The sequence below is a fragment of the Mauremys reevesii genome, linkage group 3 (genome assembly GCF_016161935.1).
Source record: "Mauremys reevesii isolate NIE-2019 linkage group 3, ASM1616193v1, whole genome shotgun sequence".
NCBI lineage: Eukaryota > Metazoa > Chordata > Testudines > Geoemydidae > Mauremys > Mauremys reevesii.
In genome coordinates, this window is record NC_052625.1 from 51,993,301 (window position 1) to 52,006,184 (window position 12,884).

General features: G+C 40.7%; 1 protein-coding gene across 2 annotated transcripts in view; it reads right to left on the minus strand.

Annotated features, from left to right (window-relative positions):
• Positions 1-5,840: 5,840 nt before the first annotated feature.
• The window catches only part of DUSP10 (dual specificity phosphatase 10), a 36,791-nt gene continuing 29,747 nt past the window's right edge, over positions 5,841-12,884 (minus strand). For both annotated transcript variants that reach the window (XM_039532198.1, XM_039532199.1), the window contains one exon: positions 5,841-7,099. In XM_039532198.1, the coding sequence (XP_039388132.1) occupies positions 6,834-7,099 (266 nt within the window). In that variant the 3' untranslated portion in view covers positions 5,841-6,833. The remainder of the gene's footprint in view (positions 7,100-12,884) is intronic.

Consider the following 12,884-nt stretch of genomic DNA (forward strand, 5'->3'; position numbering starts at 1 on the left):
GGGGTTTATGGGTCACACTCTCACAGGCTTATCAATTAAACTTTATTCAGAGCAGCACAATTCCATGGGCTGCTCTGGCCATTGTGACTGGAGCTCCAGGTAGCAAAATAATTCTACTGCTTAAAAGAAGAGCTGGGATGACTGGGAACAAACACTGGGAAATCCAGTCATACCATTCAACCCCACCTCATCATCCACCACCAGAAATTTAAAGGCTAGAAAAATAAAAGGGTGAACGATTTGATCCCCAAGAGTGGGAGATTTCCCAATTGGGAGAGAAATGAGTTAGGAAAGACAGAATACGATAACCTATTCCAATTCTTGAACAGCAATATTAGATGACTAAGTGCAACTTCAATCTTTCAGAGCTACCTTGGAGAACACCAAACAGCTGTCTAGTTGAGAACTTAACAGTCTCTTTTCATTTTCCCACCAACTACTATACACTTAGTGTATTTTAAACTTCCCCCCCAAATACATTTTCAACCCAAAAAGATCCCTATTCAAAAGTTCCTGTATTTTAAGGAAACCGCTGCCTGTCCTAGAAACAGTTGTTACGGTAAAACCCTACAAAGGGATGTTGTTTATTTAAATTCACTACTTCTGTTTTGCTTTAGTTTAACTCCACATTGAATTCCTGAGTGGCAGATAGTCTTTTTAGCTAGGAGTATTTCATCCATTACAAATAGGACTTAAGAAATTCATGATCTCAATCTCTTCCCCACATCAGAATCTTACATTATATATAGAAACTTTTGTCCCTAAACATGAAACTTACTTAAACAAGATTAATTTCTCCCAGCAATGAAATGCATCCAATGCTGGGGCATAATAAAGCAACTATTTAATCATACATGCATCATACAAACACTAAATAATTTAGGACAATCGAAAATATCACCTAAAGTTAAGTCTGCCAGGTGGGGGGGGGGGGGAAGAGTTGGCAGAGGAGAATGCAATTAACCAAATTAGAATTTAGCCATAACTTGGAGAGAACACTCCAGCTCTTGCTGAAAAATTCATGGCATCTTTAAAGACCAAAAGTAGTCAGAAGCCCAGTTTATTACTCATGCAAACTACTGTATCTCAAGCAGCTCAGTGCAATCTAACAGGCAGGGAAATTGGTTCCACAAAGACTGAGAGGACAACATCAACTGTTGAGTCACCAATGTGACTTCTGATAGCACCCTGCTTCTTTCCTTGGAGGTCTCTCATTCAAGCCCTGACTCTACTTTTCTGACATCTCACAAGCACCCCCACCCTAGATAGCATGATACTAGAAAGACATTTGAGCTAGCCCATTGATTGCTTTGAATACACTGTGAGGGTAAGACTAATGTTCCCTGCTTCTGTTATAACTAAAAGACAGCACCAAGCCTGTCAGTCAGGGAGTCTGGCTCTGCCCTCTCTGGACATTCGCCAGTGACTGTGCTTCCAATGCTGAACAATGCACTCCTACCTGTACTTGAATAACGTGCATGACTTGCTAAGAACACAAAGGGAAAAAAACAATTTTTTTGAAAATCAAGTTCAATACATTTGGTTTCTTCCAGTTTAGGGAGGGATGGGACAAGACAGGGAGGGGAGGGAAAAAAAAAGTGGCTGATCTAGCTGAAAAAAAAAAAAACAAACGATTGCACCCAGTGGGGACAAACATTATGCGTCAACGTGAGCATCAGACCACCATTAGAGGCAGCCCACACAGCTCAGTGAAAAGCCATTTCCCATCAGTGCCAGCCCTGTACTGCAAAGTATGTTCAGCAGTAAAAGGGAAAGGGCTCTGATTATTACCTGCTGGGATCATGCTGTGCACACATCACTTGAAACTTGTTTATTAGTGACTTCCCCCTGGATGCCTAAAGTAGTAGAAACCACAGCATCAGCAGCAACTCCACCACAGACAGACATCTCACAGGAAGGAAGCTACCTGTTAAACGGCTAATGGCTACCTCATGCTCTTTCCTGGATTCCTGCCTTAGCTCAATAATCAAAGGGAGGTTTTTACTTCTCATGACTCTGGAGTCCTTTTCTTGTATTACCAGGAATATTTCCTTATATTTGTAGCAGATAAGACTTACTCCAAAGCATTTACAGGGTGTTTCTTTGATACCCACCCTCCCTCTCCCCACAAATATCTTAGCTTAACCTGATTACCCAAGAGTATTTTTGACAGTCCCCTCCTATGTCTATCTGGTTGTCGGCACAACAACCTTTGAGTTATGCACTACAGATCTTCTCCATCACACTTCTTGCAGTTGTTTCATGCTAAAATATTTCTAGTCCATATCTGTCACATTAATATAAAGGAAACATTTAACCATAATTTCTCCTCTTTTTTTTTTTTTTAAATAAAAGTCACGTCAGCACTCACTGCCATGTCAGAGACCAACTGAAAACCATCTACTATATTTACGGAAGATTCAGCTCTATTTCTGGTGTGACCAAAAAAGGTGATGTGTGGGCTAATTAGTGCTATAGGATAACACATCTGTCTTTCACCTTGGAAAGTCCAAGTTCAAATATGAGATAGATCACTACTGAAATGAGTTACGTCATCTCGACATGAGTAGATATTTATGTCTAGTTCTTTAAATTATTCTACAGTTATTCGGCATATTTGTCATTCACTAATTAAAACTAATAGTCTGCATTTACATAGATCTCATGGGACTTCATTTTTTAAAAGAAAAAAGTTCACAATTTGAAGTGGCATTTAGTGCTAAAAACTTGATATGTCAAAAGAAGAGAAAGTTTGAAGGTCCCATTTCCAATATACAGGTCTTGAGATGAGTGCTCTCGGGAACATGAAACACTAAAGGTCTAACTGACACCTCAAGCGGAAAGAGAAAATAGAAACAAGTTAGACATTTGGTTAGAAGTTCAAGTAGCAGAGCTGATGAGAACCATTTTGCCAGCTGCTAATTAGTTTAGCTCACCTTGAATACAAATATGAAACTAATAGGACAGGGGAGGGGATTTTTTGGTTCCACTTGAGTCATTCAAAACACACAAAAATGCTAAATGAATGGCTGTTACACGGCTGAAAAGTAAGTTTTCTGGGGATTTGCACCATAGACTATTACATGTGCTGCTTTCTTTTAACTACAGCTAGGAGCAGGACAGAAGGATGGTCAGTCTTATGGTTCAGACATTGGACTAGAACTCAGGAGATCAGCATTTAATTCCCAGCTCTGCCGTGATCTTCCTGTATGACCTGAAACAAGTCCCTTAAGGCCAGATTTTCACAGGTATTTAGACACCTAAAATTCAGATAGGCACCTAGTGGGATTTTCAGAAGCATGCTGAAGTAGCTTTGAGAATCTGGGCCCTAGTCTCCCCTGATCTCACTTCCTTCTTCCCAATTAAGATTGCAAACTCATCAGGTCAGGAACTCTTACTAGCTGTAGGTACAGCACCTAGGACAGTGGCATGTAGTATGTGTGTTGGTGGGAGGGGAGGCTAGCTGGGGACCCCAGACACTACAGCAATACAAATAGATAAAGAATCCAAGACCGACCTTCTTGTTCTCCCATCCAGACAGTTGCATGGGGGATGCTCTCTAGTGTCAAAAGATTCCAAGCAAGTGAACCTGTGTTGGTCCTTCAAGATTCCACCCACTGCAGGGCTCGAGTTGTCATTTCCCCATTGTGTTTACTCCTAATACTCTCCTCTCCCAATTTCCCCCCTCCGAGCCTCATCTGGGCATGTAGTAACACATGCTAATCACTGTAGACAAGCTGCTACACAGAGAAAACATACTGGGAAAGAGAATAGTTTGACTTGGACGACATCACCTACCCAGGTTCAAGCTGAGACCACCAAACTCAGTTCACTTGTGACCAAGTGCAGTTCCTATCTTATGTCTCCAAGTGGAGATGTTAGTGAAAGCCAGGCAAGTTTTAACCTTCTAGTCATTACTGGGCTTTCTACCACCATAACTGCAGTGCTGAAAGCATTTAAAGTTCCTTTCTTCAACAGTCACTACGAGCATACAGAGAAACACAAGCCAGTCCCTAACTAAATACATCTGGGTGCAACAATGGCAGGAGAAATCAGCCAGCTATCCCCAGAAAAATCTGAAATACACATTGTAAAATGATGCATTTACTCTATCAACAATATTCTGGACTGCAGAGGGAATTTTTTTTTTTAAACAATTGGCTTTTTGAAAAGCACAGACACATGATATAAACTTGAATCTTGTCTAAAACAGCAGAGATTGGTTAGCATTAAACTTGATAGAAGACTGGGGAAGGTTATACCAAACTAGCAGACCCTTGTCTTACCTGTAGAGATTTGAATTAAGTTATTCAGAATTCGAAGCCAGAAATCTACAGTGGAAGTAAATAGCAATTTTGAATCTTTCCCGTGTAAGCAGGGAAGGATGAGTAACTATAATAGCCATAACACATACAGGCCACCATGTATGGTCTATTCACATGCTGGATGTGTTAATCTATTTGGGTTTTCACTCACCTGTTACATGGGCTGATTTTGAGCTGGCTTTCAACTCTGCTGTTATTTTACAAGATGTCTCAAATTTCTGGCTCATGGCGAACTGCAGGCACAAGCAGACTTTTACACCAACTGATTTGTGCCTGCAAATATGTAGTATGACAGCTGCTGTTTGCACCTGGGCTCAAAAATGCATCCATTAAAAAAAAAAAAAAAAAAGACAAAACATCACTGAAAGTCAGGCCCAAGTACAATAAACCTGTGCAAGAGATCTTCCTTAGTAAGGAATCTCCTTTCCTCAATAGCACCCAAATGCAAATACATTGTTTCACTTTCAGTAGAGTGCTCTTTGTTAAACAACTACATTTTGTTGGTCCCAAGAGTGGTCACTGCTGACGGGTTTCACTGCACATGCAACATTCATTAAGAAGGATGAAGTGGAAAGACGACTAACGATGTTTATCGAAAGGAAGAAAAATCAGTTCTAGTAGAAAAATAATTTAATAAAGGGATAAGTTTCAAGAAAATATTTGTATAGTAACAACATTTTTTAAGCAAGAAGTCCACAAAAATATACATGTGTAATGTGTTTATACATAAGTTTTGCTGACATGCCCTCTTTTTAGTTCAGTCCGTGTAGATTTTGATTTGCGAGGCACCATCACTGCTATCAGACTTTCTGGGATATTTCAATTTTCACCCCCCCCCCAAAAAAAATGGATTAGAAAAACTGTCTGACTCTTTTCAGGTTAATACAAATACACTTTGGGTTGGCAACAGTCCACAAGGAGACCAAGTTACACTGGCAGAAAAAAACAAACAAACAAACCATGACTTTTTAAACAGGGATAACCATCTACTGAAAAAAATCAGTGCTAAACACTGAACCTGCAATACACACTGCACTTTTACACTGTGACGTGGCCAGGAAGTGAGAGGGTCAGTGCGGATGGGGTAATAAATGCAGCGAAGTGAGAAGTAAACCCCAACATAGATTTTTAAATTGTGAAATTAGATCCCATTCCCTCTTAACAGAAGACAGTACACTGTTCAGAAGGGCGTAACATAGAAGATAATAAAACTAAGCATGGGGGGTGGGGAGGGAAGAAATGAGTGGGAAGAGTTGATCCTGCAGTTTCCCAAATGAGTGCTTTGCTACCCAACTGCAGAGACAACAGCTCCTCCACAAAAAGCCTTCACTGATTGTTCTAGTTCATCTTGCCCACCCAGCAATTGGATGAATTCTAAAAAGGGGGGGAGGAGAATAAAAGGGGAAGCCTAGGGATATCTTTTCATCAAATGCAGTTCTGTACTGAAAAAACCCCAGCCCCTATAAAGCAAATGAAAAACATAATTACTAAAGAAATAAGACACACACTTTCCAAAAGAATTTTTCATTTTTATAATCAAATTTTTTTTTTACATAGGACAGAAACACACCAATATTTTGTGCGAAAAATATCTTAAATAAATTTTGCTTGTTCTTAATTTTTTACATTCTGATATACATATGTAACAAGGTTTATGGCACTGTAACCAGAATCAAAGGAAACAAATAAAAAGGAAAAATATAATTGCTTTTGTTTATTCCTTCTAAACCAAGCCGGCTGCTGTCACACTTTAAAAATTATTTTTTTATTATTATTGGGCAGTCAGCTGTAATCAGTTTGCACACTCAAAATAAACCCCAAATTATTATTATTGCACAAGAAGCCAGTGAAGGCATATGGCATAGAATGGTCAAAGTCCCTTGCTGTTAAAACCTCTTTACACCCAAAAATAGAAAAATAGAACCAGAACATGAAACACACCAAATAAATGTTTTTTTCTCTTTAGTTTCTATCAGGAGTGTGAAAAGTGCCTTGCAGACGTTCTAAGCTGCTCTGATTTCTTTTGCACCAGTGAGCATTTTGCTTTATCTTTAGCAAAGCCTTTGCAGAATCAAGGCCCATACGCTTCCGAAAGTCTTTTCTGCTTTGTTTTGGCTGTTTGTGTGTTGTTTTAAACATCGTTTTCTTCGGTCTATGAACCTGCACAGACTACTTAGCCATAAACTCTACCAGTGGCTAAAAAAAATAATAAAATAAACAAAGAAGCACAGGTTTCCCCCCCCCTTGTGTTGCTTTTAAAAATTACTCATTTTGTTTGGAAGCCTCCCTGCTTTGTCAGTTTCTAGGAAGGGAATTTCAGTGGCATTCCATCAAACGTAGTGAAGTTCTTGGATTTGTTTTAAAAACATTTCCTTACCAAAAAAAGGAGGGTTTTGTCACCGAGTTTGCGAGGAAAAATAAAAATAAAAGCACAACCCTTCCCCTCCCCCCATATCAAGTGAAGAATATGATAAACCCTTCATTATATGCTACTTCTTAGCTTCACTATCACACTACAGTCTCCACCCCAATCAGCTTTGGTGTGAGAATTCGTGGTGTAACGCCATTATTTAGATCTTCTTCAAACTCCAGTAACTGCCCCATAAAGTTAAGATTAGGAGAAATGATTGGTCGTTTGCCTTTGACAAATTTATAAGCATCCGTCATGGTCATCCGCGTGTGCTTCATTAAGTAAGCGATGACGATGGTGGCAGAGCGCGACACACCGGCCTGGCAGTGAATAAGGAGGCCTTTTCCACACTGGTGAGCTTCCTCTGGAAACAGAAACAAAAGACAGAGGTAACACTTGGTGGTGGAAAGAAGGGTGGGGGTCGATTTTGTTTTTAAATTAAAATCAGATAATCTCAATGCAATTTACAATTAATTGGAAGGAAAATGTCAGTGAAAACCTCCTCACTTAGGTTACATACACAGCAAGATAATTTAAAAAAAAAATTTAAATGAAAAATCAATTGGACTGTTAAAAAAAATTATATATCCTTTACCTGAGCCAAAATGCAGCAGAAAGAGTTTCAGATTTAGTTAAGTCCATTTCTTAACTCAATTGCTCTTACTTGGGCACAATATTGCAATGGTTGTGTTGCAGGCACTGACGGGGAATACTTATTTAGGAAGTAGCATGATCTTTAGTCAAGGCACAGGACTAGCAAGCAGGAGAGTTGAGTTCTACTCCCTTTCAAGCATAAATGTTCTATAACAACTTTGGGCATGTGACTTATCCCCATTTAAATGAGGAGGAAATGCAGCCCAGAGGTTAATACCACCTCCCATAAGGGTGTTATAAAGCTCACAGTCACAACTCATTGTTAGATACTTGGAAACATTCTATTCTTGGAAAGATTTCTACTGATCTGTACTTTGGATGAACTTTAGCCTCACATTCTTTCACAACGTCTTTGCAAAAGCAGCAAGTATAATATCCATATTGCAAAAGAGTAAGCTGTAAAGAAGCTAAATAATTTGCCCAGGGTACTCAGCAAGTCTGGCAGAGTTGGGAAAAGAACCCAGAAAGTCTGACTCCAATTCTTTCCTGAATATGAAAAAAAGGAAAGTGTGGTATGCTCTAACTTCCCCTCTGCTCCCAGCCCAGTTTTAATCACCTTTAGCAGTGTGAAGAAAGGTGGTTATGACAAATCCTATACCCAATCTGAGCACAACCAACCATTAACTTGTGTCCTTTGATGTAAGCACAGCAACAGTGTGGGCAGGGTTGGAGGAAAGGTTATCTCCAGGAATTGTACCTCAGCAGTATTTTCTTTTTCTTTTTTTTTTTTGGGGGGGGGGAGAATTACAATATCAACACCACCACCACCCCCAAAAAAACAAACAAACAAACAAACACACACACATTTTTGGAATGACAAATCCCTAAAGCAAAAGCAAGGGAACCTTAAAGAATGCTCCTAACTCTAGGCAAGTTGTATTTTGCACAAACATTCACAAACCACATTCCATGCTCTTCACATGGGAAGGAAACAACACAAAAGGAAACAACAGCTAACAAGTGTGGATAAAGGAACACATTAGATCAAAAACAGGACTATTCTGACAGTATAAATTAGGCTAAATTCCCGAGGATATTTTTGCCAGTTAGCATTTGGAGAAGTAAAAACTGGAGTTTTATAACTACATGAACTTTTGGCACCTCTTTCCAGCAAGATTCTGCCTTCAGTCTTCAAAACCCCAGATTGCATTTGAAAAGATCTGGAAACATCTTAAACTGTGTGTTTTAAAATAAATCAATCAATTTAAATGTCCTCCAGGGCTAGGAGGAGGGGAAAAATAAATAAATTTAAAAAAGCTTTGACTGGTTACTTAACAGCAAATGTAGCCAACTGATAAGATATAGTTGTTTATTAAATACACAGGCAGGCCCTCAAGCTGCAGTTATTAAAAAGGAAAGTAAAATGGATTTAGGAAACACATGCTTTCTAGTGAGGTGACAGGTTTCAGAGTGGTAGCCGTGTTAGTCTGTATCAGCAAAAAGAATGAGGAGTCCTTGTGGCATCTTAGAGACCAACAAATTTATTTGGGCACAAGCTTTCGTGGGCTAAAACCCACCTCATCAGATGCATGGAGTGGAAAATACAGTAGGATTATATATATATTATATACAGAGAGAGCGCGAGAGAGAACGAGAACGAACATGAAAAGATGGGGGTTGCCATACCGACTCTAATGAGACTAATTGCCACTTGTAGGTCTAATCGAGTGGCCAGGAAGATTGAAGTGTTCTCCGACTGGTTTTTGAATGTTATAATTCTTGACGTCTGATTTGTGTCCATTTATTCTTTTGCGTAGAGACTGTCCAGTTTGGCCAATGTACATGGCAGAGGAGAATTGCTGGCACATCATGGCATGTATCACATTGGTAGATGTGCAGTTGAACGAGCCCGATGGTGTGGCTGATGTGATTAGGTCCTAGGATGGTGTCCCTTGAATAGATATGTGGACAGAGTTGGCAACAGGGTTTGTTGCAGGGTTTGGTTCCTGGGTTGGTGTTTTCGTTGTGTGGTGTATAGTTGCTGGTGAGTATTTGCTTCAGGTTGGGGGGGGGGGGGGGGAAAACTATCTGTAAGCAACACTTCAACCTCCCTGGACACTCAATAACAGACCTAAAAGTGGCAATTCAACAACAAAAGTCTTCAAAAACAGACTCCAACGAGAAACTGCAGAACTGAAATTAATTTGCAAACTGGACACCATCAAATTAGGCCTGAATAAAGACTAGAAGTGGATGGGTTATTACACAAACTAAAAACTATTTCCTCATGCTAATTTTTCCCCCTACTGTTACTCACACCTTCTTGTCAACTGTTTGAAATAGGCCATCCTGATTACCACTACAAAAGTGTTTTTCCCCCCTCCTGCTGATAATTGCCCACTTTAACAGATTTGTCTCAGAGTTGGTATGGCCACCTCCATCTTTTCATGTTCTCTGTAATATATATCTTATTACTGTATTTTCCACTCCATGCATCTGATGAAGTGGGTTTTAGCCCACAAAAGCTTATGCCCAAATACATTTGTTAGTCTCCAAGGTGCCACAAGTACTCTTTGTTCTTTTTACACTTTCTAGCCTGGCCTGTGAGAGGCCTTCTTGTAGTTTTCTCTGCACTTGGACCATGCAATGTTTATGAATGGTTTCAGTGGGATCTAATCCTGCAGTTGTTATGAATGCTGAATATAGAATATTCTTCTCAAGAATGATTGTGAAATTTAGTAATGTCTTAACATAAGCCAGGCTTGACTGCATCTTCCTGTTCTTATGAATTAGAAATTTAGGGTTTGCCTGATTTCATGACCCAGCTTCTCTCTTTTACTCAACAATATCAATCAAGACTTCCTCCCTTCCTTGTGGTCACCTCCTCACCTTCTCCAGAGAGGCCATTTTAGCTTTTCCACTCCTGCTGTAATCCAGGTTTAGTTAAGCTAATTTAGTACAAACTAGAGCATATAGGAGCGCAATTGCTTACATATGACCAATTACAGATTACTGCTGTGCAGGCAAGTACACAAGGAGACAGCTACACTTCAATATCCTCAATCACTACACTACTGCTACCCCTGGTGGAGCCGAGCGTGAGACAGCAACTGTAGGAAGCATTTGGCAAATAAACCAGTGAAATGTGGTAGAACAGCATCCTGAGCACTTCTAGAGAGAGATCTCATGAAACTTAATAAGAGCCAAGATGTTAACCTTAGCATCTCCCAGCTGAATTCCAGCAGAGTTATAATTACCTTCTGTCTACTTATTTATATTAATAGTCACAATGATGCAACCATTACTTTAGCCTCTGAAGATAGGACAAGAAGCAATGGGCTTAAATTGCAGCAAGGGAGGTTTAGATTGGACATTAGGAAAAACTTCCTAACTGTCAGGGTGGTTAAGCACTGGAATAAGTTGCCTAGAGAGGTTGTGGAATCTCCATAATTGGAAATTTTTAAGAGCAGGTTAGACCAACACCTGTCAGGGATGGTCTAGATAATACTTAGTCCTGCCTGGAGTGCAGGCGACTGGACTAGATGACCTTTCGAGGTCCCTTCCAGTTCTATGATTCTATGACACTCTGGTGCATTGACACAATTAATCAAAATTAAAAAAAAAATACAGCTGGACTGGGCAGAGTCTAAGACATTCTCCACACACTCTCCAAGCTGAGACTACCCTTAGCACTGCCATGAAGGAAAGCAACATTAGGTAGTTTCAGTAGAATGTGCTATTCGAAGGGCTTGTCTACATGGCCCCGCAGCAGACACTTCAGAGTACGAGTTGCAGCATGCACTCCAGTGTTGCGTTGGAATGGTCCCGTGTAGGCCCTGCTTGTGAGAATTAAAAAGGTACCTAGTTTGTGTTAACATAATCCTGTTTCAAACAATACGTTGACTCAAACTAGGTATCTTTTAGTTTGCACAAGAGGGTCTACACAAGCCGTTACAACGCAACACACATGCCCATAGTCCACACTGCAGGCCGTGCAGACAAGCCTTTAGTTTCCTGCATTAGACCCCACTCCTGCAATCGGATCCAATAGTTCCAACCCTGGCACAGTCCTAATGGAGCCAACAGGGACCTGGATGTCAGAGGTGCTGAGCACCCAACTATAATTCAAGTCAATAGAAACTATGGATATTCAGCCCTTCTGAAACTCGCAAGCACAGGGGGATGAGCTAGCAAATCCAACCGTGGGACTGGGAACGTCAGGCAGAACACAACGCTGCTGTGTGCTCCTAAAGGATAGGTCTTCAATCACTGCATATTGAGCCCAGGTGACGGACACGTGGATTAGCCTAGCCTGGGTGCAAGCATCCACACTGAAAAGCCCTACCGCAGTCACTGTATGCTCACTGGTGCTACACTCCCTCCTGTGTCACACCTGAGCTTTTGGAGGCATATCTCATGGTTCTTTGTGCTGCAGTAAGCAGAGTCATTCTAGGATTCTTTACTAGTGAATTGCAGGTGAACATGTCTGTCCTGGGCACATGTGAAGGAATTGTGAGAAGGGACTGGAAGAGTATCAGTCTGGAAGGGATTGAGCCTGTATCCTGACTGCAAAATGGGTGGGCCTTTGGGTGCATTTACATTGAAGCTGGGAGCATGCTTCTCAGCTCCATTAGATGGACATGACCTAGCTCTACTCGAGCTAGCACAGTATAAATAGTAGTGTAGCCCGAGGTAACCTGGGCTATCTGCCGGGAGTAAAAACCTGCCCTGAGGTACTCAAGCGGATAGCTACACTGTTATTTTTAGCATGCTAACTCAAGCAGAGCAAGCAAGTCTGTCTACCCGAGCTAAGCAGCATACTCAGACGTACTGTTTCTGAAAGGGGCACCTGGGCTCTAACCCATACCCACAGCCTACAAGAATGCTGTGAAGCTGAATGAGCATTGGTAAAGCACTTTGAGCAAGTCTACCAAGATATGAAGGTTGAGGACAGTGACTTTAAGGGAAAATGGGAAAGGAAAAAGACATTTTATCACTGAGACACAAGAGACCATGAGCAAGATTTTTAAAGGGACAGACCAGAGAAGTGGTAAATATTTGCCTTTAACCAAAAAATATGGGCTGTTCATCTTAAATGAGTGCACCTAGCAAGCATGCTTTAATGAAGACTGTATAAGAGTATTAATTTTTCAAGGTTTAGGCAGCAATAAAAAAAATAGAAGAAAAACGTTAATTACTTTGAACAGACGACTTCAAGATAGAATCATACAATTCGAGATCAGAAGGGACCATTATGATCATCTAGTCTGACTTCCTGCAAGATGCAGGCCACATAAGCCGATCCACCCACTCCTTAAGCAAGCGACCCCTGCCCCATGATTCGGAGGAAGGCGAAAAACCTCCAGGGCCACTGCCAATCTACCCTGGAGGAAAATTCCTTCCCGACCCGAAATATGGCGGTCAGCTGAACCACGAGCATGCGGGCAAGACTCTCCAGCCATACCCTCTGGAAAAAGGCTAACAATATCCTATCATTAACCCATTGTACTAATTACCAGTGTGGCACTTAATTGACCTATTGACTAAGCCCGTTA